General features: G+C 40.0%; 1 protein-coding gene across 4 annotated transcripts; it reads right to left on the bottom strand.

Moving 5' to 3' along the window:
- Positions 1-438: 438 nt before the first annotated feature.
- On the bottom strand, positions 439-25,372 carry LOC135991992 (uncharacterized protein F13E9.13, mitochondrial-like). 4 transcript variants are annotated; one of them, XM_065640895.1, is made up of 7 exons: positions 25,284-25,372; positions 25,075-25,150; positions 23,855-23,937; positions 16,727-16,907; positions 9,111-9,261; positions 6,962-7,089; positions 439-923 (listed from the first exon to the last, which is right to left on the bottom strand). In XM_065640895.1, the coding sequence occupies exons 2-7, from the start codon at positions 25,145-25,147 to the stop codon at positions 733-735; spliced, it is 807 nt and encodes a 268-aa protein (XP_065496967.1). In that variant the 5' UTR covers positions 25,148-25,150; positions 25,284-25,372; the 3' UTR covers positions 439-732. The 4 variants fall into 4 exon arrangements, with proteins under 4 accessions (XP_065496967.1, XP_065496968.1, XP_065496969.1 ...); XM_065640896.1 differs by lacking the exon at positions 25,075-25,150; XM_065640897.1 differs by lacking the exons at positions 25,075-25,150; positions 25,284-25,372 and adding an exon at positions 24,828-25,047.
- Positions 25,373-25,813: the final 441 nt, after the last annotated feature.

Below are 25,813 nucleotides of genomic sequence, written 5' to 3'. Positions count from 1 at the left end.
ACCTTTATTAAAATTTCTGATTTTTGGAAAAACATTTTGATTAAATTCCAACTCTACTTAAAATGTAATTAAACATTTACATTTATTCTCTAATAAGTATTGTAAATAAATCAATTGCCCAATTATACTAAAATTTTGTATGGTATACAATTACTGCATTTTTGTAATAAATGCACAATTCTAATGAAAAAATAATGATCTTGAACTTTAATAGAGCCCTTCATTTGAGGAGATGAAAGTACTGTACATTCATTCATTTATTATGTCTTACAACCCCTTTGTGATGTAGGTACTATTATCATCATTTTACAGATGGGAAAACTGAAAGGGTAATTAACTTGTCCAATTTACAATACTCTTAGCTGTAAACTTAGGGCATCCTATTGTACTCGGAGGCAAAACAAAACTCAGCTCACCTGTGATGAATATTTACTACAAATTCTTAAAACTCCATAAGCATTTTACTTATAGGAGAGAACATATTACACAAGCCTTTGGAGAGTTGGTTTTGCACTGGCGATGGCTTTGAGAGCCACAGAAATGTGCTGCCTAGAAACAAACATCAGAGCACCAGTTTATTGTAAAGTGTCACCATGTTTGCCAGTTAGTTACGGAGATGATGTGCGTTTTCATTTAATGTTATTGCCATTCAAGCACATGTTTGTGCATTAATTCTGTACGCTGTATCATACTGCACTTCTACACATACAGAAATACTATTTGCTGGCAAATTCATTCTCGCAGTTTACTTATGTGGTCCATAAACTTCTTCACTCGGTCAGGATCAACACCATTTGCCCAATAACCTCCTCTCTTGAAATACGAACCTATTATTAGAGCGTTTGCATCCAAATAATTCTTCACATTCTCCAGAGTCACTCCAGACCCAATCAACACAGGAATCTTCACAGCACGTTTAACCTCTGAAAGAAAGAAAAAACAAAATTAGGGTTAAGTCCCACCTTTGAAACTCTACCAAGACTCTAATTTGTGTAGTTTTTCAACAATAAAGGCGAGTATCAAAAAACTCATTATCATGGTATTTCTTCTGCTATAAAACAAAACAACTTCTCTAGAAAAAAAACCTTTAGCTCTGAACAGCTGTTAAGAAAAATTTCACTTTTATTTCATTTTGCATTCTGTTGTTGTATGAAACGCTGCAGAGGAGTATTCCTGGCCACACATCAGAGGATGGTTTTAGTGGTATGGAAGTTAGGTCGTGGTACCATACCTGTACCCCTCTTTATTCTTAAGGAAAAAGATTTAAGCAATTTTGAGTTGAACTGGCTGGCAGAGAATGTGCTGCCTTTTACTATATTCCACCCTAAATTCATTTTTGTTCCTTATCCCTGATAAGAAGAGAAGTTTTTGCACAGCAGGACCAGACCCTTTTACTTACTGTGACTGGTACCGTCAGGCTCAGAGGCTTCATTGTGCTTGAGGTACTACACATACACAGAACGGAGCTCTTGTTTACTACTGTCTTGCAGTAGCATCCAGTACAGATTCCAGGCAAACCAGGTCCATCACCTTGGCAAAGAATTTACTGATGCCAGTGTGACCCATGCCCCATCTGGAGTTTCAACTGTGTTCTTGATTTCCCTCACCTTCAGATGTGAATAATCATCTCCTCCAACCTTTCCACAAAGTAATCAAAACACAGCTACAAGAATAAGATGCCATTCTTGTTTCCATTCATTGTATCAGCTCAGATTCTTTTTTGCAGGTCTGGTGAGATCACTACAGTGGCAGAACTGTGCTCATTACTGTTCTTCAGTCATCGGTTTAAATCACAATAATGGTAATTTGACAGGTGTGTATTTCGACCAGGTCTCCTAGCTGAATTTATGCTATTGTGACAACTAGTAGAAGATCTTCAGTGAAGAAACAAGAAGGACCAAATTCACAGGGAAGAGAAAAGTAATGTGCACTCTACTTCATGATAGATTTCAGGGGCTTGGAAGTAGGAAAGCAAGTAGTGGTCGTATAGACTACATCGGTAGCTCCAGCTAGATTACCAGAAAGCAAGAGATAGTATTGATAACTACTACTTCTCTTGCTATGAATGGCAATGGAACAAAAAAGCCAATTATTTTTTCTCTATACAGTATGTCTGTCTGAATTATCTGACCCTTTACCTGGTTCCAAAGGGAGAAATAGACAAAATATCAAAACAGGGCTCAAAATATTATACATCGATTTATTCCCTGACACACAGGGGTGGATTTCAGCCCGCAGTTCAGGTGACCGTGTCCACTGTGAAATGTATGTGCATTCCCACAGAACTGACTGTGCAGAGTCTGATCTATGGCTCAGTTACCACAGTTCACATTTTTTAAAATAAAAAAACCAAAAGGGGATAGCTGTTCTGGCCATGGGAAGGTTCCCCATAGATAAATAAAAGGTTATTAGAATATTTTCTGCAGAATCTGGGTTGGTACTATCTCTGGGAAAAACAATATCCCAGTTCAAGAATTACTAAACATCCCTCTCACCCTTTTGTTTCAAACTGACCAGTCTAAGAGTCAATCATAGGACTGGATGCTTCATCCCTTACTTACAGAGATGTTGCGAGGCATTACTTCTCATCTTTAAAAACACATAAATTGCTTTAATTGGTGATAAGCTGAAGATGGTTAGAGCTTGAGATAACTAGGGAAAGCATACATGTAATGTATAAAAGTCTGCTTCAAAACACTGTTTAAATGAAGTTTTCATCAGAAGCCTAACTTATTAATTATGCTTCAGGGAAGACTAATTATTTTTCACCTTCCTACCTCACCGAAGAAAGGGGATCAACTAAAATGCTCTTGAATCTGTTTTTATGTCACATGCCCTACCATTTTTCCATCTAGGAACAATAACTCCTTCTTACAAACATTTTAACACAAAAATAAAACCATTCCACACAGTCCTTATTGAAATTTTTTAAAGAAATGAGATGAATCATGCATGTGTGATTAAAACTACAGTTATTTCCATGCATATTTTATATTCTTATAGTTGTCCTACTTACAGCAACAAAATAACTCATTTTTAGTTATTTATAGCATTATTACTGAAATCCTGTTCTAGAAAAATCAGAGTTTTATTTATATAGTATCTACGTGCTTTTAGAAATACATCTGCTTTACATAGATATCAATGCATAATTACGGTGCTACAACTGACCAGAGATTTGTACAAGAGTACTTTACTGAATTCCCAGAGGAATTGCATTCCAAGTCAATATTTGTTTTCGCAACAACGGCATAAGGAACATTAGCAGGTAATTGTTTTAATTAAACAGAGCATGATCATATGGGTGTAAGACAATAGCTCAGCCCTACTAGGCAACGAGTAAAAACCAATGAAACCCAAGACTGCTGTGAAACTATAAAAACCCCCAAAGCTTCCCAAAGTAGCAAGGTATCCAACTCCTGCTGCGATCTGTACATGACACATGGAGTCCACACACATCTCCTGTGCTGGAGATTTATTCAGATTGACAATGTGAAGAACAACAATGGGAGTGCTCAGTCTGCAATGAGCCTGGGTTACTCAATTCGATATGCTACAGATGCTACTTTTAAGTCATTTACAAGCATATCAAGGCCTAAAGCTGGTTAGTAGAAGGTGATTTGTCTATTGGCTGCATTAATACAAATTCTAACTTGTAAAAGAAAATAAAGCAACAGCAGTGAGATTTGCTTTTGCATGGCAATGTTCAGTCGTTGTCAAGATGTCTCTAAACACAGAGCTTTGCTTTGAATCTCTCTCAGCTTTCCTGACTTTCTTCTTCTGATTATATTTGTTTTGACACAAAGAGAAAAGGAGACAATTTTGTGATGTAACAATAACAAGATCCTAAAGTTTATGCAACTTGCACATTTCTCTATTTAAATAAACCACAACTAGAGGGCACTGTGCTCTTTCTTGTGACTACATCTGCAGACATGTCTTTAATAAAATCACATGAAATAGTGCTTGGTTGCAAAGCACAATGAAAGCATTTGAACTATGGTATGCACAAGTTACATGAAATAAAGGCCAAATGCTCCTAGCTTGAAAACAATGGCAAAGAGCAGCGTAAAAATGAGCACCGCTGTGCAAATAACTTGCTCGACTACTCTCCTTTAACAGCTTTTTCATATGCAATAATCACTGCGGCGTGCAGTACTGTACACAACACTATGTTTATGATAATGCTCCACTGTAACACATTTTAGTTTTTTAATTCAAAGGATGTTTTCTCTGTCATTAAATCTAGGGCTTACAAAAAGTACAGATCGGAGACTCACATCTGCTGTTTATCTCTGAGGGTACCACAAGGGCATCAGCCTCTATTTTTTACCCAAAGGTACCATCAAAAGGTGAGAGGGTGAATCAGTCTTGATGCCCCTTTTATGAACAATAACTAAGGAGGTGACAGTCACAGCCAGCTGTTGGGTTTCACGATGTACCCCATTTTCCACCGGATACTGAGCTGAGGCCGTTTGCTTTGTTCACACAGATAACTAAGCGGTCAATACACAAGGCTTTGGTCACTAAAAATACAGCCTGGATGCAAACCAGGTATTTCAGCAGTTATACCCAAAGAGAAAACCTGAGAGATCCACTCTCCCACCAAAGAACATTTCACAATGTAGCAAACTGGAACGAAATTCTAGAACCTCTTAAACGAAAATATGGTTTATTAAATAAATTAATTGTAATTCAAAATGCTCAGTTATAATTTCTGCTCCTTGGTAACCTGAAGTTTGATTTTTAGGCCTTATACTCCATTGACCACTGGTGCCCGGCCTGGCAGCTGCTGCGAGGAGCGATGCCCGCGGCTGCCAACGAGAAGGCAGCAACACAAACGACAAATAAAACCTACTGAAAACAGTTCTCTGGCTTGACAGGCAAACACTCATTTCCCACACCCCATCACAAATCAGTCAATTCAACACAAAGGCAAAACCACTTCTATATTACTGCACAACAAAGCTAAAAAAAAAAAAAGACATGACAAAAATCTCATCCGTCTCTTGGTTCTGCTTTCAAGAGATGCTTTGCAGCGTGATGAAAGGTGCCCAATTGTGTGTATCATAATACAGCACTTCCAGGGCTGCATAAATTCGTGAAATGCAAAATTTCACTCACATCAACACCAACTTTGTAGACTGTATATCTAATTCCTTTTAAGAACGTGCTGACATAGATATGCCTAATTTGTCATTTCCTTATACCCTGGAATATTGATTTTTAAGTTCTTCCATTAACTGTTTTAAGCCAACATCCTTCTTATAAGAGGGCCTGCTAATGTCCAGACCCCTGTATATTAAGTAAAATAAATCTGTGATACGCCGATTCTTGCTTTCATAGCAGAAATCCAAACATAAAATTAATGTGTGTAGTTCATTACAGCTGCCAGCTCCGATTCATTTTGTTCTTTGGACTCAGAAAGAGAACAAGACGGAGACTGACATGTTTGTTCACATGAAAGAAAAGCAGAAGCCACGGTGCTGTCTGGTTGGAGTCCTGTGGTAAAAAGCCTGTGGGCCCAGAGGTCACGTTCTGCTCTCTGATGCAGGAAATCAGTGAAGGTCGCATGTGCATATGTGAAAGCAGAATTTAACCTAGGATTTTGACCCAAGACTTATCAAATCCCCTTTTAAATTCTTTAATCTGCATTAAAGGTGGTGGAGGCTTTAATTGCAGTTAGGGCTGGAGCTCTAGATTAATGAAATTTCGTAGTCTCAAAAGTATGCCTCGCTTTCAGGGTCACCTGTTCCATGTATCATTTCTAGTTTACTGTACCAGAAGACCCAACTAATTTGAGAGTTCAATATTCACACCAAATCATCATTTTCTTTTTGACACTGGTGATTGAAGCATAGTAATTTATAACCTATTTGGCAAAAAGTTTAATATGTATGAAATAAAACCCCATTTTGACAAGCTCAACATTCATTTTAAATGCTGCTAAGCGTGTATGATAGAGGTAAAACCCTGAAAACATTGAATAATTTCATATTATTTCAAAAGATTTTTGAGGTCCAGGTATCTATGGCAAGTATGATTTTCACCCTCATCAGCTAACATAAGTTGAATACAATTCACTCTGCACTGGAACTTCAAAACATGTGAAGTTTAAACATGCCAGCAAAAATACAACCTGAAAACATACACATTCTATTTTATGTAGTTAGACCCTCAAATTCAAGTCATTAATCTAAATTTAAATTAGTGATGAATATCAAATGCACCCATAATAGAATTTTAACTCTAAGCATGGGGGTAATTGATTTTCATTAAGACAGCCCAAACGTATGCCAGTATAAAAATATGAAGAATCTTATAAAACTTTTGCAAAGGTGAGAGTTCTTAGGTCAAATGACACTCCTAAAGAAAAGTCCACGCCATTTAAAATTTATTTTGATGTAATATCTTTCTATCTACCAATTAACCTGTATTCTTCCCAAAAATCTTCTAAGCAGTATTTTCCCTGATATTCCTGTTCGGAATGTTCTCTTATCAAAATGCCTCTTTTCTTTTAGAACTTCCATTTTCATTGTGAAAGATAAAAATGCTTAACTCTTCAATTGAAAAGATTTATAGTTAGTTAGTTTTCTAATAAGGCAGCTAATAAGGTAGTTTTTTCTTATACTAAGACATTCTAGAAACAGAACAGTCAGGTTTTTTACATATTTTACTTAATATTTTTTACGATTTTTTTCATTTAAGCCTCAGCATCATTCAGTGTTATAAAAGCCTGAAATAATTTTCCTTTTTGCCCTGCCAAATTGTTGTTTAGTGATGTACGACAGCCAATCTGAATAGCACCTTAGTGCACGCTAGTTCTGCTGTATCAAATCAAACCCTACAGTGAGAGTCTCTTTCCTTTCGTCTTTCTTTTCTTCCCTTATGAACAGCATATCTATAGATTCATTTCTACGTGACTCCAGAAGCTGATTCTCCTTGGTGTGCTGGCTCTCACCTGCCAGGTCCCGCGGCTGGGCGGGCAGCCCGGTGGCCGTGCCGGTCAGCACCACGCCGTCCGCCAGGAAGAGCTCGGCAGCCGCCGCGGTCTCGGCCACGCTGACATCGGCCGTCAGGGCGTGCGCACTGTCAACGGCAGGAACGGAGCCCGGGGTTACTGTCGGCACACACATTGGTTATCCGTCTTGCTGAATGCTTAGACTGCATTTCTTCATCCTCCCTGCTGTCAGAACAACCAAACGCAGGCTTTGTGAGAGAGGGTAAGCATCCGGTTTTAAAATGGGAAGTAAAATTGCAAGACGAACGAGAGGAAAAAACTCAACCTTTTCCATCAGGGAACCATGATTGATTGGTCTACTGCTCTGGATCTCCCATCTCTGAAGAATGATTGCGAAGTGTGAGCCACCAAGTGTCAATTGAGACAGCTGCTTACACATCGAGCACCTGTATTTCAGACATGTTGAGCACACAGCTCTCCGACTTCAAGTGGGAGCTGTGGATGTGCAGTCATTCATAAATCAGATTCTGTTGCCTAGAACAGAATTAACACCCTCCACTTCATTTCACAAAGTCCAACTAGCAGAAAGTATAGTTATTACTTATATAATCACAGGAATCATCTTACACAGCAGTTACAAACATCAATTACCTGCAACCTAGCTTTTCAACAGTGGTCTTTGATATATGGGTGACGCACTTTGTCTAAAACCTATAGCAACAGCAGCTTTTAATTTCAACAGTTCTGAACTTTGAAAGACTTCCAGCCATTGCTGGTTTGACACCTGACTTTATTGTTTCTGTATTTCTGTTTAAGTAGAAAACAATAGCTATGGCCAACACGACGAGTGGTGATGGAGCCAACCTCTTTCCGGGACCAGCCTGGGTGGACGATGCTCTTGGGGAAGGGGATGCTCTGGCCACATTCCGAGGCAGCACCTAAAACTAGCGTGTGGAGGGCTGCTGTAACACAGCAAGTAGACTACAAAAATAATTTCTCCCCATTTAAACAACAGGAGGCTAGCAGCTCTCGACAGGCATGTTTTTCTACATTAAAAAAATTCAACGAACAAGTCCTTTAACATTTCCTTCTTAGCTTAGAAATCTGCCTGAAACAAAAACTTCTTATTCTTTCTTAAAAAGCAAACCCTTTGAACAGCAGAAAGTATAATCCAAATATTAATTCATCAATTGTCAAGACAAAGAAAAGAAACCTTATGATGCAATAAAATTTTTTTTTTTTTTTTACAAAAAGTCTAGTGCAACATATTTTTATATGTTTATATATAAACACATACATATATATAAAGAAATAATCAGAAAGAAACCACTCTGAAAGGACCTTAAAAGCTTCATTTGACCATGCTGCATTGTTTCCTTTCTGTTTTGAAATTTATTACCTGTTCATCAGGTATTTAAGATCTTCCAGACTTGGTTATTCTCATGATTACCCACATAGTACACACAAACATTTTAATTAGGTTATTTAGCATGTATAATACATAACACTTGAGCAGTTCTTCTGGAATAAAAAAAACCCCAAAGAGTGACATCTAAATAGCTGAAAGTACCATGTGACACTTATGATAAAGTAGCAGCAGAAAAGAAAGTGGATTCATCTGTCATAAATTCCTTCTGTTTGATAATCATAGAACATAATCCGTACATAGACAGCACTGATTTAAGTAAAAGAAACCAGTATTATTGGCAGGAAGGAAAAAAGAAAATAGCTTTTTAAAATGCCAAAATATTATGATTTGAATGCTTTTATATGGCAGCTGCTTGCATAACTAAAAATAACCTTGGATGCCTAGCCTTTTTAAACAAAATTTCTTTAAACATGATAGACATATGCACAAGTACACAAAATCTCACCTAATCCAAATGTAAAACTTTTACAGTCTGCATTTAACCTGAGGGTTAAACAATTGCAAACTTCACAGATGCAGCAACCTGCAGCTTATAGGTGCATATCTGTTTTTAAACAGATCCTCCAATAGCACTGCAAGACCTTGCTTGAACAATAAAGTTCACTCTATATCATTAACTTTCTTGACACCAAATAGGCGTTAAAAAAAAAATCAGAAAATGGAGAAAAATATAAGATCATGATTATACTGATATTTACATAAAAGATTGCTTGTATTTACCTATGTTTCTTTTTAATATCAGCAAAAATCTGAATGTTCTCTGCTCCAACTTGTTTTCTGTAACGTAGCAGGTCACCTGCACAGGCATTTATAATCCCTTCATCAGCAACATGAGAAAACACAAAACCTTCAGCCCGGATAAAATCAAGACCTGGAAAAAAAAAAAAAAGCAGTATCTTAGCTAAAACTGTAGACTGAAAACCAGAAATCCTAAAAATTAACAAAACCCCACCTTACTGCCCATCTTATTTGATCCTAACAAAAGTTGCTCTACATGCTCTAGGACTAACCAACCTTGCTTTTCCACATATTTTTTTACATTCTTTGTTTCCACCAATATTCTCTCCGACTTCTTTCCATCTTACCACCTTCAGCTCCCGTCTCTCCCCCAGAGCCCCCCAGTTTTCTCCCTGTCCCCATGGTTCTTTCCCAGCCCCGGTCGGTCTGTTCCCGTGCAGCTCACACCATTCTCGCCCTGATATGCCGCCGGGCATGTGCTGACGGAGGAGCAGGGAGGTCAAAACACGGCTCCTTCGTCCTAATGACATGTCTTCTCTCCAAAAAGGGTCATCAACTCGGGTCTCTCCCCTCTTTCCAGGTACTCTTTGATTGTGTTACTTCTTTCCCAACATTTGCTCCCCTGAAGTTGGCCATTTGGTAAAAAAGCGTCAAGGACACGGACACAGAGGAACAGCATTATGTCTTCTTTCTTTAGGAAATTAGGCAAGAAAACAGCCTGTGACACATTATATACCACCTGTTTGACTCTCCGTCTGAATGTAGCTTGTGTTTCTAAAGACCACCACATGAAATTACTTCTAGAGCTGTGCCCAAGGTACAAAAAGATAAGGTTTGGCAAGAGTGAAACATTTTCCACTCTACTCCAGACTTAACTCCGACCATCAACTCCACCATGCCTTAGCAACATGGTTGCCACCGTATTCCTTCATTTTTTGCACTAGGAAGGTTTTGTGGATTGGATACTGAAGAGGAAGGTTACAAATCGCAATGATTTCACACCCGCCATTCATCTACTCTCAGGGTCCACCCCCCCCGCCACAGCCTTGAAATATCTGTGTCAAAATACTGAAGCTTTGGGCCATGGGGTCATAAGTCCACAGTTCTGAGGCACAAGATTGAATTCTGACTCCCTTTCTGTAATCCCCTGTTCTCTGTCACTTAACACAGGTGTAAAAGCTCTGCACTCATCTTGCGCAGTTTTTGCTGCTCCTGCAGCTTGCTTTAGAGGTCTCCTCCAAGCCCTTCTGAAGCTCTGCTTGCTGCTCCAGCTTTGCCGTCAGCTGCACGTTTAATGAGACCTGATATCACACCAAGGGAACTGCTGCTGTGACAGCAGCCAAGGATGCAATCCCACCCACCAGAGAACGACAGAGGCCTCACCTTAGCACATTTCAAATATAAACATAAACGATCTTTAAAATGTATTTACCAAATGACAAGGTGTCTGTTTATTTTTAAATTTCAGTTTCATTCCAAAAGCCCTGAAGTTGCAGAAACAGAAGCTGATGTCTGACAGAGAAGAGCCCATATTGCTTAGCAACACAGACTCCAGCTAACAAGAAACATCCCAAACAGATGCCAAATCAAACACGAGCTGTCCTGCGCCTGGAGATTCACGGGTGGAAAGCACGGAGTGTTCTCAGGATCCGAAGACAAGAGTGTGCCACAAGTATAGTTACCAGCACTAGTAGACATTGGGTAGTAAACACAGTGCAAATAGCTAAATAGAGATGTCTGTATCGAGGAACAAAAACTATAGGTTCTGTTTAAATAATCCACGTTTACAGTGCAATTCAGAGTTAAATAAGAAAAGTTACTTCTCTAACCATAAGAATATCAATGAGTCTAGAGATACGTTACATTTTCACAGCAATCATAATATCTAGCTCAGGACAGGGGCTATTCATTGAGTCATTTAATTTATTGAGCTCACTGCTTACAGGTTTTTTGTTGATGCTTGGTTTCTGTTTCTTTAACTCAGTAATTTAAGACTTGCAGCTAAACATTAGGATTGTACTTAGTTTAACAAAGCTGCACTCTCTATCTGCGTTTTTGAAGGCTATGAAAATACAAATTTTAACCAACTGTAATAGGTGCAGGCACCAAATCATTACCCTTCTGTTTTATGAAGCCATAATCAGATTCCGCTAATGAATTCATTTTTATGCTCATAAAACTGTGAGAATTATACTATTGCTTACTTTCACATTTGGCAAGTTGAAAAGTAATAGCCATTGAATAGCTAATAGGCAGTCCCATTTCTGACTTATATGGGAAGAAAACAGTTTTGTAATCTTACTGGAGAACAAGAACAGGAAATTTCCAATGAAACCTAATAAATAGAACTTCAAGACTATATTAAGAACATGGAATCAAGTAACCAGCCCCTGCAGAGCCTGTTGAAGGAACTGGAGCTTGTCTCTTTTTCAAAAGTTAGTGTTACTCCACTTTAATCCTACTTAAACAGCATTACCTAAACAGCTGTGGAGGTCTAACAATTGTAGAGAAAAGTTTTTTTTTTCTTCCCATGATAATTTATGATTGAAAGGGAAAAAAAATGACAGACTGAAACACCTCTTTTGCTGGGCAAGAAAATATTGCAAGACTGAGTTGATAGAGGAAATGATACTTTTACTTTATCCATCTTAAATACTGCAGATGTGCATCTCACTGCATATTAACATCACAAAAAAGTGAATTGGCTGCAACCATTGAGAAGCACTTTCTCAAGTATGTTCATTCTTTGAGTTATAAAGCCAAAAGGAGCTCAGATTTACTGCTTTCACAGCAACAGGATCTGGCCTCTGCAAGGCAGCAGCTCCCAATTGCTGCTGCATTTTGACTTCAGGCAAACATCTTTGCCTTCACACAAAGGCAAGATGCTGCAGGTAACTTTACTGGTGATATCTTGTTTTATATGCACAGGAAATCCTGCCTCCCAGCTCTTCTTGCCTTCCTAATTCAAAATAATCCAAAAGACTGATTTTGTGCTGAAAATGAAAACCCAGAGAAGCGTTGACTTCGCCTGCTGTTGATGCAAGAGGCATATGATCTCCATGCTGCAAAGACCCATCACCACTCAGGACATCATCTTGCAACAGCTCCTTCCACACTCGGCAGCAATGGCAGGCCTGGGAGAAGCGTCTCCAGCGGAGTTCAGAGCAGAGCCCGCAGCACCCGCTGCCTTTGCTCCACAGCACCCACGGATGCTCCCAGGGCATGCACACCCCTGTTGCGGTTCTCAGCTCAGCTGCCTCCCCCCCACCACAGCGTTAACACAGCGACAGTTAAAAAGAAAAACTAAAAAAGCAGTATGAAGTTTTGCTCAATTGTATCCCATCTTAAACACTATAATGGGCTGTAGCAAGTGAATTCCTCTGGATGATATCTCTGCTGGTGGGGGAGGGAGAGGAACGGTCTTGGACAGCAACACTGTATTTATAATAAAAAAAAAAGACTTGGAGATATCTGGGTACCTGGGATATCATCGGATATGAAGCATCACTTAATCAGCTGCCAACTGTGTCATTATAATTGATGAAGACTAATTCAGAAATGGGATTTTAGTAACATGATACTTAAAGGAAAAGAAGTGCACATGCACAGTCAGGAGGAGGTGCTGTTGGACTAAATGGTTATTTTAAGTCCTTTCCAACTGAACTATTCTATTCTAAATTTATGAGGTGAGATAAGATAAACTTAAAAACTGAGCCCCTGACGAGTGTAACACAGGCTCACCCAGGTGTAGGGAAGTTACATTCTACAGCAGACCCACCATCCTTGCTCCCAGGCACCCAGAAGGAAGCTCTGGCCAGAACACAAGAGCAGAATGTACCTGTGGCCCATGTGCCTGGTTTTCCACCCCATGGAGTCAAGACACAACAGAGAGGAGTACCTAGAATATCAGAAGTGTTCCCATGCATCACTACAAAGATACAGCTATGGGGACTGTTTTATGCCTCAAAGATCAGCAGATGGCCAGGCCAATATTCCACATTGGCAATATTCCTTGAAATCCTTCTTCTCATCATTAACTTTGTCTCCATTAGGTTAATGATGGGTCAATTATTTATTTCTTCTCAATCACTGCTACATGTTGGTAACAGAGAGCATGCAGAATGTGCAAAATAATAAAGGGAGCATCACCAGCATACAGTTCCTGTATTACAAAGGCTCTGCACCTCCTCTGCAAAGACCTACGCTGACAGGTTAGAGCTAAGCAGAACATCTCACTAATGCAAGGGAAAACACAAATAGCAGCTGAGGGCTTTTGTGCAATTCCTTTAGATACAAGAGTCTCCTCTAAGAGGAATAGTGCTGCACAATTAGCAAACTTTCATAGAAAGAAAATACATGTAATTTGGAACTACAAACACCATGAGTACATGAAATTAACACAATGGTTAACTTCAGGAAACAAGACACACTGATAAATAAGTAAGGAAAACCAAACACTACACCTAAATCCAACCCAGACTTAGTGAACATATTGTGGATGTTCCTGAGCACTAAGAAATGATAACCAGTAATATCTGCTAAACAAAAATAAATAAGGGAGCATTTGTATTTTTATTTGCTCAGAGAACCGGCTTATATACATCATTCTGTTTCAACCTCAAGCAGATGTAGTTAATTATATCAGAAACTACAAACAGGAAATTATACACCTCTAAAAAACACATGGTACACCTGTTAATAATGAACCAATCAAAAAGTAACCCTAGCAAACAAATTCTGACTTGCTTCTCCACAAAGAGCATTTTAGGAAAGAAGGAAGATAATAATGTCTTTGGACGATGTCATTAAAATGACAGAGAATAAGTATTTGAAATTAAGATGGCTTCCAACCAAAAATATAAATACAAAATTGTACTATTCTGTATTGTCTCCATGTTTTGCAGTCTACAGTTCCTTAGGGACATCACTGTATTTTAAATTAAAATGCTACATTAGAAGAATAAAAAAAAATGAGCAGCAGAGGACTTCAGTATTAAGAAAGGTGTGACACGAATCTCCCCCACTATTTGTGTGTATAATTACGCTAATTTTTGAGTGGGCTAACATTGCCATATCTGCCCTTAGGAACAGAGGGAGATCCTGCAGCTTTCAATGCAACCTTTGAGGACAACAGTGGAAGCAGAAGATCAGAGGCAGTGAGGCTGGTTTGTGGGGCGGACGGAGGGGGAGGACGGGCCCTGCAGCGAGGCCAGGGCAGGAGAAGCCAGGGTCTGCCCTTGATGGATGCCTTTGGGCAACCGCCTCCCTCAACCCCAGTTGGGCTGAACCAAGAGCATTCGGCGCTGGTGTAACTGTCTGCAATAACCTTTTGGAGCTGGGAGGATGTTGGCAACAACCATTTTGGTTCAATAGTTGTTTTTTTGATAACATGAGGACCTGCTTGTTTCTGGCAGAAGAGCAGAGACACATCGGTTCCCTTTTTCCTCAAGATCCCCCACTATTTTCCTACTGCTGCCCCATACCTTTGCTGAAGCGCCCAGCACGAACATGTTTTTGCTGGCACTCCTTCCTTTAGGCATCTAATTGAATAAATAAATGTTCCCTAAACAACCAAAACAAATAAAAAATTCCCAGCCTTCTTAGATCCCCTGATTTATTATTGTTATTTTCAGATTTATCCAATACCTTGTCAATATGCTAGGAAAATTCAGTAATTTCATCCGTTACTATTAGGCTACCCACAACATGTTTATTAGCATAACCACATGTTGCTGATGTTCAGCTCCTTCTAGTCACACTGTAAACCTGCTGACTTTTTCTCTCTCTTTACAAAATAAAATTATTACCTTCACCTAGAGACCACTTACAATCTCCCTGTGCCGTTCTCTTCAGAACAGTTATTTCTACTAAAGACAGGAGTTTCCACAGGGAAAATAGAATGACTATATAGTAGCAGGAGATGTTTCATATGCTTTTTAGCTAAAATGCCTTCGGCAAGTATTTTTTGTAGTGAAAGTATACAGGGCTTGCTTTATTAATAGCCACCTATTAAAATTGAACTGACATTAAAGTCACTACTAAGTTGCTACAGAAAAACTACTGAAAGATCTGCTACCTACAAAGTAGCACTTGCTTTACTATGGTTTTGCTTAAAGTGATTTTCCTTTCTTTTCACTTTCCTGTTCAGTGAACTTCAGACAATCATTTTTAGCGAAGTGCAGTGAAATGCATTAAACATGGGCCTTTCCTAGCTGGTATTCTCCAGTTACAGAGCAAGCAGTGCAGAACAGTAGCAGGGCTGAGAAAAACCTAAGCCTTCCAGGAATTTTCTCCCTCATGAATAATTGCTGAGAAGGAAGATAAATACGTTGTTCCCACACTATGTCCCTTATTTAGTGATCAGTTTTGCTCCTAAAAGGGTGCATAACTCACTAACAGTTTGACTATTACTTTTAAAAGCAAGATGTGTAAATATTTTTGCAAATGCCTATGTACCTCAAGTACTCTACATGCATACGATCCCTAAAAACTAAATTTGGATTCTGTTAGTATCTTTAAGTTTTCGTATAGGTTCTACTGCAGTAATAAAAATTAGGTTTTGGCAGTTTGTCAAGCAGCTAGATACCTTGAAAAGAGCAACTTCTGATTTTAAAGCACTCAAAACAAATCTGAGTTCAAAACACGACTACTAACAAGAATTCTCCCAAGAAAAAAAGGAATTTAAGACTTTCACATATCCAACATACTTAAAACTGTCACTGCAGATAAGTTGCTCTACATCATTTTACCTGAAGTATGGTTTTCAATCAATACCAGCATCTTTTAGTTTTGCATTCTCACAAAATTCTGCATGATTATAATATTTGTACATTCAAAAATGAGCAAACATACTGTAATCACATACGCAATTTGGGTAAAACCAGACAATAACCCTCAATTTATGAAGTATTTAGGAAGTACAAGCCTTCCATATTAAACCAGCATCCATCTTTAAATCATGGAATGTTACACATGAAAAACTAAAATTGCTTCAGCAAGCAGTAGGAGTAGAAAGGTTAGCAAGTCTAGGATTCATGCAATAAAGACAGATTAATTTATATTTAATTCCGCCAAATGCAATTTAATTTTAAGTAGTTTGGCTAGCTGTACACTCAATTTTTTGTTATTATATAAAAAGCTTCATTCCATCCATTCATTAAAAAAGGCAATGAAAACTTAGTTTTAATGGATAACAGTAGTAGCAACAACATATAATTAGATGCTGAAACTGGATGCTAAACCACAGTGGGTTAAATTGATCCTCAAATATAATTTAACTGAAGTAAATAGAGTTACACCAAAGGCGGCTTTTAGACATGAGAAGCTTTAAACTAATCATTATATTTAGACAGGTTTCACCTAGAAAGCTGCAGTAGCGGCCTTGGGATTTTTAGCTGCCTCCAACTGAAGCAGTGCACGAGCATCATCTATTATAATCAAGCAGGCATCTTTCTCAAAATCTAATTTCTGCTTTTTCAAGGTACAGTGAGCTTTTCATGTCTCATTTTTCATGGTATCTATGTTAGTACAATGCACAATTTGCAGAGAGTAAATGCCATAGCAAACAACAGCAATAACTGATGAGTCATTTCTATTACCTGCGGCAAGAGCAACCGCGATCGCCTGTTGATTCGCAGCACACAGGACCTGGACACCCAGCGCCAGGCGGGGACACGTTTGTCTCACCGCAGCACCAATAATTGTCATCGCTGCCGTTACTTCAGGCCCAGGACACAGCGTGTAAGGAACATCATGCATGTTTTCTACTATCAAGCCATCCTGTGGAGATTATTATAAAGAAATATGATTAAACTTGGAAAAAAGGAACTTAGCAAAGATGGCTAGTTTAACATTACACTGTTCTATATTAAAACACACATGAGTTTAAAGGTTTTCCTTCAAAGGAAGGATTATCTACACTAAGTTGTGTTGATGCATACAATCACTTATAGAAGTGCTTTCATCAACAGCATGGTATCTGCTGGGAAATCACGAAGATAAATAAACGTGATTTTAATTATACATGCATCAGCTAGGTTCCCTTTGATCCATCCTAAAATGTGAACTATAGGTGAATGAGTTAAATCTTATACCTCATTAAAAATAGCGTAGAGTCAAACTTCAATTATCGAAGTGGAATACAGCATATTGAGTGTGTTTGGATAACAGAGAATTTAGAGATAATCAAGGCAATTTTCAATTCGATTAATGTCAGAAACTAAGTGTTATTTTGGATAAAGGAATTTTTTTGTTTGACTATTATGGAGCCTATTTGCAGTGTGCCTAATACCATAGTATTAACTATTGATATTTCTCCCATTCTGGATTCAGAATTACTTGAAGGCAGATGTTGCTATTTATTATCTACTATAGCTGTCACTCCACACAGACATACTCTTAGCAAACAATGAGCTGATGATAAAATACTGTGCTGATATAACGTATGCAATTTATTGAAAATCTTTGTACATTATCCCATACTTTGTACTTTTCCAATCATTGTATAGTATATGCCAAAAAGTTTTCAATCTGCAAATCATATATAATTTTGTCAGGGACTAATAACAGGAGTAAAAGTATAGCTTGAAATATATCTCAAGGCTAATGTTTTGCATTTGCAGTGAGAATGTTAAAAGCAGCTGGAAATTTCTCACCTGCTTCAATCTAAAAATACGAAAAAGTTTAATAGACATATTAATTGTATCTCTAAAAAATAAATTCTGCTCTCTGGAGTTTAATTACACATCTAAATACTTTAAAATGAGGGGTTTACATTTCAAAGATATTCTAACTGAACCAGAATGGAAAGAAAAACATTTGGGAAAAAAAAATACCACTAGAGATTAAACAAGGAAGTTTGATTAGTAACAACATAGAGAATCAGGAGGAAAAAAAAAAAGGTTTTTCCTTTTTAAAAAACTTTCATATGTAATGTTTCTTTAAATTTGTTGTAATGTAGAAGACCTTTTGGCAGTAAAAGACAAGACAGTATATAATGCAGTCAGCATTTAATGGCTGAATTACAGGCTAAGCCCCAGACATCATAAATGAACACCTAACATGGAGAACGGGGGAAACTGAGAATGGAAATAATCCGATAGGGCAACAGTCGGTCCAAGCACAACCCACATACGTTCAGTGCACCAGGGTACAGCCGCATTAACCAAATGACTGAGAGCAGAGTATTTAAATACACAAAATACATGCTACCTTAAAAATAACACAACTTATTAATGGAAAAAGTGATCTAATATTATAAGCACCCAACACTAGACCTATGCACTAATTGGTGTCATTCATCGGCATATTTAATTACAAAATTCCTGTCCAAGAAAACCTCAACTAGGCAAAGGAAAACTAGATATGATACCTAACCAAAACATCTGTCCTTAATTTTGTTTCTATGTCCAATTCAATGTATAATTTAACATCCACACTTCCCTACCTGTGATGGGAGTTATGGGTTTGCCATACGACAAACACGACGACCAATCCTCAGAAAAACCTAGAGCATTTTCAGAAATGAAAAAAGTCACAAACTTTTAGTCTATTTCTCTGGTATGAGGTCATGACTATTCCAACAAAACTGAACTGACCACATGATCTTCTACCTCAGGCACAACTACTGAATCTTTTGTGGTACCAACAGAAAGCAAAATCCCTTGGCCTTTCGTCCTCTGTACACATATTAGGTCAATATACACAAGACTGCAAACTTGGTCAGTAGCAGTACATAGCAAAAGGATTAATGTAGCACTATAATATTTTAACAAAACAAACGAAACTCAAATACAACGAACTCTCAAAACCAGGTAATTTCTCGAGGGCAAAAACCTAGAAGCCTTTGGTCCTTGGCTCAAGAATGCTCTACTTGGCAAAATTCACCAAAACCTGAATATCTGGGAAACTCCAAGCTTACCATAAGGGCAAGGAGCTGTGATCTGCAAACCAGAAGCCCCAGGCTTTCAGCGGTCAAAAATCAACCTCAACAGGGCACACAGGAAAAGAGATGTCAGGGAATGGGGCTTCAGATGCTCAGCTCCTGACCAGCTATGGAAAGAGCCGAAAAAGCAGGAGAACAGGCTGGCAGAATTCCACAGGAATTCTGCAGTGAAACTGAGCTTCCTTTGAGTTGCTACTACTTCGACAGCTCAGGATTTGTATAAAGCAAATTATTCCATTAGATACATTAATGAATTAATTCATTTAAAAATTAATTTTAAACCCTAGCCATACTACTGTGCATTAAAAGTATCTGATTGAATTCTAGTTCAAAATGCAGGCATATGGGAAGATTCCAACATTTCTCTCTGCCTTAAACTTACTATATTCACTTTTCAGCAGTTTTTGCTTCCTATGGCCTCAAGGTCCACAGTTACAGTGAATATTTTTGATATCACTTTAATAATGCGTTATTCTTTTGGTACCATCTGATAGACTATGTTCTTTTGCATATTATGTTTTGTTTAATTAAAAAAGAACAACATATGTTCTGCAATACAGAGAACTGAATTACAGATGCATCAACTCAAAGCTTTCCTTCATATTTTATATAAAAATATAACACCACAGATTTCTGTGTTTACTGAATTGATATGTATATAAAACAGACTTCAGTGCTATCAGACAGCTAAATAAAATGGTGGAAAGAAAACAGTCATGCTAAATTAAAATTCTTAGAACTTAAGCTTATAGTTTAGAGGTCTACAGGAACAGCTACTGTACAGAAATTTTTTTTGATAGCACAAGATAACACTCCAAAAAAACCTTTTGTGTTCCTTTTCCATTGAATGTTAAGATAATCTAAGTGTTGCTTATATATAATAGCCTTATTATAAGTAATTCTCAAACAATATATTTCCTTTTGACTTTGAATGACTTCTGAAGTGCTACATATGTGCAAAGTGCCTCTTGTAGCACAGTCAGCTACTGGAAAATAGGTCATTTAAATAGCTCTCTGATTATATAGAAAAATAATTTCCTTAGCTTTATTCCACTTATAGGAATGACCTCTCAAAACACTTCAGCTGCACGCACACATAATATCCCAGCAGGAAAGCCTCAAAAATAGTCACAACACTAGAAACCACAACAGGCATAACCACCATACAAGTTTTAACTCAGCATCTAACTTCTCTAACTTTTTCCCCAGGGTAACTTCAAGCCCAGTGTTTCTCCTAACAGAAAGGCTTTACCTGCAAATACATACATACTAATATAAGCCTTTGCAAGCTTAAAACAGCTACTCTTTCCTGCAGGAAGAAAGGAAGCTTTTAAGGAGGCTTTTACACCATATCCATTATTATATAGGCTCAGGTGTGCTCCAAGACAATTACAGCCTTTCCCACCCCACAGCCATGTGCCCCTTGCACAGGAAACCAGGTGCCTTTGCAGAGCATTTATTTGCGGTGCCCAGGAACAGCTGCCTTGCAATTCCTTTAAAAACTCCACCTCCAGAGCAAGACATTACAGCCTTAATGTGATATAGATAAGTAGATATCTTATGTTCTCCTGCATATACCATGGGACACGGTTGTGGGGAGGTTTGTCTGCTATTTTATTCTACTGTAACATAGGTAAGATTTGAAATGTTAAGCTTCGTGATCCAGCTGATAATCATCTACATGTTTCTGTGCAGAAACACTAGTTATTAAACTCCAGGTAATTTGAATTCCAACTGTCATTGTAGATATAAGAGTAATAGACTCAAACCTCTTCATTTTCTAAAAACATCACTGTAAAATATGTACTAGCAACTACCCTTCCAGGTACAGAAACAAAAGAAGAGTCAGGAGGATCAGAATAACAAATTTTGTGTGGTAAGGAGCATCATAATATTTGCAACTCAATGTAGTTTTATAATTTGGGGATATTTTCTTTAAAAGAATAGCTTTACTTATGTAACTCTGTCTTTAATACCAGCTACTCAAGTAGCTACAGCTAGATAACAGTAACTAGTAGTGAAGTGATCTACATCAACAAAATTAGAGGGAACTTGGACTTTACTTTCTGGCTGCAAAGTAAGCATTGCCCAGGTTGAACAGAATGAATAAAAGTCTATTTGAATATATATTTTGCATTTTTCTTAAACAGATACAAACTGGAGGGATCATAATACCGCAGAGCTTGCTGCTTATAAAATCTTGTCTGGAGAATTTCATTGTTTAGCAACACACAAGTACAAAGCATAATACATTTTGAGCACAGATGGCTTCCTAACTGAGCACTCACTTGTTTTCATTACTGTGTTCTAATATCACAAATCTTTCATGTTTATTATGTTAAGCTGCTAATGTGACAGACAAGTCACCTTTTTCTGAATATACCAGGATTTAAAGTGCAATGCATGCTGAGTGAGCAAGACCATATACTTTTTTTTTAATGTTAACACCAATTCAAGCAACTTGAGACAATATATAAACATGTAGCAGCAGCAAGATGGTTACATATCTTCAAGGCTATTGAATGTAGCGTTTGGAAACGCTGTCAGTAGAAACACCTGTGGAAAAAATCTTTACATTTCTAGCTTTACTTCCACAAGAAAAAAAGACAGCTTAACAGTTCGCTTGGAGTACTGAGGGGAAAACCCAAATGTATTCCCATCACAGAAGCAGGATAGTGAGTTTCGAAGAGCGGTGATCTCTGTGCAAAAGCCAGGAAGCTCCTGAAGTATCAATCATGAAAACTTGAGTTTCTCACAAAGTACCAGGAAAAACAAAGCAAGTGAATTGCAAAAAGTATTAGGCAACCATACTGATATTTATGGAAGCTCTCCTGATTATCTCTGACTTGTTTGTCACATTGCTGTAACACTACTGTGTACAGGTCTTTAGAATGAAGATTGGTGTGGAATGTATACTGATGTTCTTGTGACTTCTACAGGAAATAGACTAAGTGTAACTTTGGGCCCTGAATTTCTCCAAAACTTGTAAAGAAATCACTGCACTCCCCTCATCTGGTTTAAAAATATATTTAAGTTCAGAGACTGCAATGCGGTAGGAGAAAAGGTAAACCAGTTTGACCTGGAATAGCAGAACTTATCACAACTGTTGAAAAGACAAAGTATAAAACCCAAATTATTTTTTTTTGTTAGTACTGATTTTAAAGCTTGTCTTAAAACTGTTCCAGCATGTAAGCAGTGAACTGAACTGTTTCTGTACCCTCCCTCAATTTTAGGGGTACTTGTTGTTTTCTCCCAGATGCTAAAAGCTTCAATGTGTAGTTACATAAGGCAAATGGGTAAACAAGCACTGGGATGTGGGGCAGTGGCTTTAACAGTTACCACTTGTGTAACCACTTCCTCTAACACAGGAAGACAGAGACTAGTCCTTGCCACTCTTCTGATGTAGATCAAATCACCTTATACCTCATGTTGATACTGTAACTGTAAAGAAAAAATATAAATTCACAATACAGAACACAGAGCTATTGCACACCTGTTCTTTCAACAGGCATGCAAAGGAAGAAAACTTACTCATTCTGTACAACTTGTGGTTATTTTAACTGGGTGGACATCTTGCACGTGCTCATCTGGGTCACAGGCACTGAAGCCTGCCTATGTAAACGTCATTCTTCAGCACGGCTGTTCATCATTTCAACAATTCTGTTCTCTGGATTCTTTCCTAATTTAGCTTTACTAGCACTCTGCCCATAACCTGCTTTTTGTGGCTTGTCTTGCATTTTGACCTTGGTGTTCTATAATTTAGACTAAGCTCTTATACTCAGTTTTGTTCAGCCTGTGAAGTATTATTCTAATTTATGCCATTAAAAAGATTTCAACTGGCTTGTTATTTAAGTTTTACAGAAAACAATAGCTCAGAACAGTGACTACTTGTTCATTTAAGACATTTTAAAACCTCAGACATTAGGACACCACCTTACCATGCCAGAGAAGTACATAATACTGTAAGCAGGTCAGAGAAAAAGCACATCAACACCTGAAGACAAGGTGCAATGAAATGTTTAAAACATATCTGACCTTTCAAAAGGACACACGCCCTGTTAAAATCTACTGACCTATGAAGATTACTACACTACTTTAAGTTGAACAGCAATTCAGGCAGCGGTACCTGCCTCCTCTTGCCTCTGGCTGAGACTGACCTTTTGGGCATTCTCTTCTAGATGCACAAAGCAGGTGTGCTTGCTACCAGGGGGCTGGGAAAGAAGAGTTGAAGAGGGTAAAAAGGGCCAAAGTTGGTTTTTTTTAGTCCCTGAATAATCTGTGCCGCTTTGTTACAAACACAAATGTGGGGCAATTCTGCAGCCTACAAGTGGCTGAGGTCCGTATGCAGTGCCTCAGCTGTGTGCACGGCATTCCCCCGTGACTTCATGAAACCAGACCGCTGTACAGAGCTAAAAATACACAGCCAGATACGCAGAATGCCAGCAACCATCCATGTTGCGCTAAACTTTCCTTTTTTTTTTTTCTTCCCCTTAAATTGACTTAATTATTAGAAATTTATGGTAATCCAACTTAAGCAACTTGAATTGCACAATTTGACTCTATGCTTTTTCTCTTGTTTTGGGTGCATGTCATGCATATTTTAGGTTTTGTAATCTAGAAGGCCTAATTACTACATTGAAATAAAAGATGAGGGCTTAAACATCTTCCTAAACAGTGTGTTTTAAGATGCTTTTGATGAGTTATAGAGTCAATTTAAAATATTTGCTATGCAGAAGTAGCTTTGTGTAAATGCTGCCATAGGAAGAAGGAAACCAAAACTTACAACTCCAGCATCCCTGTAAGCTTCTGCCTCTTGACAAGCTTGATCAATGATCTGGGTCAATGGAAGAGAACTTCTTGGTGTCCCTGCAAGAATAACGCTGCTTACCCCAGGGCACACACAAAGCAAAACTGCATACAGTAACAGCTTTCAGGTAGGATAGCTATAGTGATTGGCACACTGAAACAGGAAGAAACAGGGTAAACTTACAAGGAGATACAGCAGCATTTTAGTGTCATGCCATTGTGGCATCTCCTTCCTTAGCAGAAGTTGACAGACCCGTTGTAGCCATTCAGCTCCTAAATCTAATTCACAAATGTAAGGAATATCTGCTATAATCTGTTATTGCACCAAGTCTGCTCTTAGCTTGTTATTGCTGTACTTATTATAGCTTATCCTGCATTACTGATGCTCCACACAATACAACCTATAGCAAGACCGACCTCTAGGTCTGCAGAATACTTCTGCTAAACACCAGTCAATTTAAAATCAGTTAAAACTATCTTAAACCCTAACCTGCAAGACTAATTGTATCTGGCCTTCAGTATAAGTGCTTCACGGCAGAAATGAACACACATGGGTTTTGCTGGAGTTCAAGGAGTTTCCCCTAAGATCAGCTCCAAAGTCTGTCCTGATACTTGGGCTCCTAAAGCCAGGCACCAAGAGGCTGAAATGGGGACTGTGAAGAGCCTCTGACAACTGCGTTTGATGATCTGATTCAACAGCGTGGGGAAAGCCACCCATTGTGCCTGGAGGCTGCTTCTGGGGCACGATGAGCTCTGGGCAGCAACCTGTCACAGCGAAGGTCGCCTGCTGTAATCAGCTCTGCTGCCCTGAGCCCCGGGAAGGGCAGGCGAGGAGGTCAGGGCGGAACAGACCCGGCCTGTGGCCTGAGCTTCCCGCTGCCCCTCATGGCCTGCGAGAGCTCTGCCCAACACCTACCCTGCCCCAGTGCCCGTCCGTCTAGTTTCCTCACCTGAAACACGGCAGTGAAGAGCTCACTAAAACAGAACCCTTGCTTCCTCAGTCCAGCTCCCAACACGAAGCGTCTCCTGCCTCTTTTGCCCGTAGAGAGAGGAGACGCCCAAACCAGCGGCACTCCGTGCAGCCGCGCGGGAGGGGCCGGGCACAGGCTGCCGGGGGAGCGGCCTCTGCTCCGCAGCCGGGCTCCCGCTCCCGGGGCCGGCCCCGCGGGCTGCCCGTGCTCGGCGGGCGCCGCTTACCTGGCAGCGCTCCCACGTGCACCACCCCGACCACCGCCGCCTTCAGCCGCCCGAAGAGCGCGGGCAGCCGCATGTCCTGCGGGAGAGAGGAGGGGAGGGAGGGGACCACGGCCGGTCAGCGGGGAGGGCAGGCCCCGGACGGCCACGGCGGCGGCCCGTTCGCGTTCCCTCTGGCGGGCAGGGCGGCCCGGCCCCTCCCGTCCGCTCACCTCAGCTCACCCCGCCGGGATCCACCTGCGGCGGCCGCGCGCGCCACTGCCGCTTCCGCGTCTGCTCCGCAGGCCCCGCCCCGGCCCCGCCCGCCGGCCCCGGCGCGGGATCCCGCGCCCCGCGGCGCCCTGCGCCGCTCCCCCGGGCCCGCCGGCGCCCCGCCGCGCCCCCCGCAGGCCGCGCCCCCCGCAGGCCGCGCCCCGCCGCGCCCCCCGCAGACCCCGCCCCGGCCCCCGGCGCTGCGCGCGGGGCCACGTGTGCGGGCGGGCGGGGAGGCGGCCTCGCGCCGCCCGTTTAAATGTCCCGCGCGGCGCGGGCCGCGCTGTGCGCAGGGACGGGAGCGGCCGCGGTGTGAGGCAGGAGGCGCCCAGCGGAGCCCGCCCGCCCGCGCTCCCGCCCTGCCCCCGCGCCTCGCCGCCGCCGCCGGACGGGCACCCATCGCGTTCGCCCGGAAAAGGTTCGGGCCGGCCGGCGCGGCGGTGAGTGAGCGAGTGCGCGGGCACGGGGCGACGGGCGCCCCTGCCGCCTC

Source organism: Caloenas nicobarica, chromosome 9, assembly GCF_036013445.1.
Source record: "Caloenas nicobarica isolate bCalNic1 chromosome 9, bCalNic1.hap1, whole genome shotgun sequence".
In the NCBI taxonomy this organism is placed as follows: domain Eukaryota; kingdom Metazoa; phylum Chordata; class Aves; order Columbiformes; family Columbidae; genus Caloenas; species Caloenas nicobarica.
The sequence above is the reverse complement of the archived record's forward strand: the minus strand, read 5'-3'. Positions and strand labels throughout refer to the sequence as shown.

Bases quoted from the DNA above. Each gene is read 5' to 3' on its own strand.
- LOC135991992 (XM_065640895.1), bottom strand. From the start codon at position 25,147: ATGCGGCTGCCCGCGCTCTTCGGGCGGCTGAAGGCGGCGGTGGTCGGG. The intron at 7,090-9,110 runs GTAAATACAAGC...TGCCGTTGACAG, and splicing joins GATATTAAAAAGAAACATAG to TGCGCACGCCCTGACGGCCG. The intron at 924-6,961 runs GTGAGAGCCAGC...TCTTTCTTTCAG, and splicing joins CCAGCCGCGGGACCTGGCAG to AGGTTAAACGTGCTGTGAAG.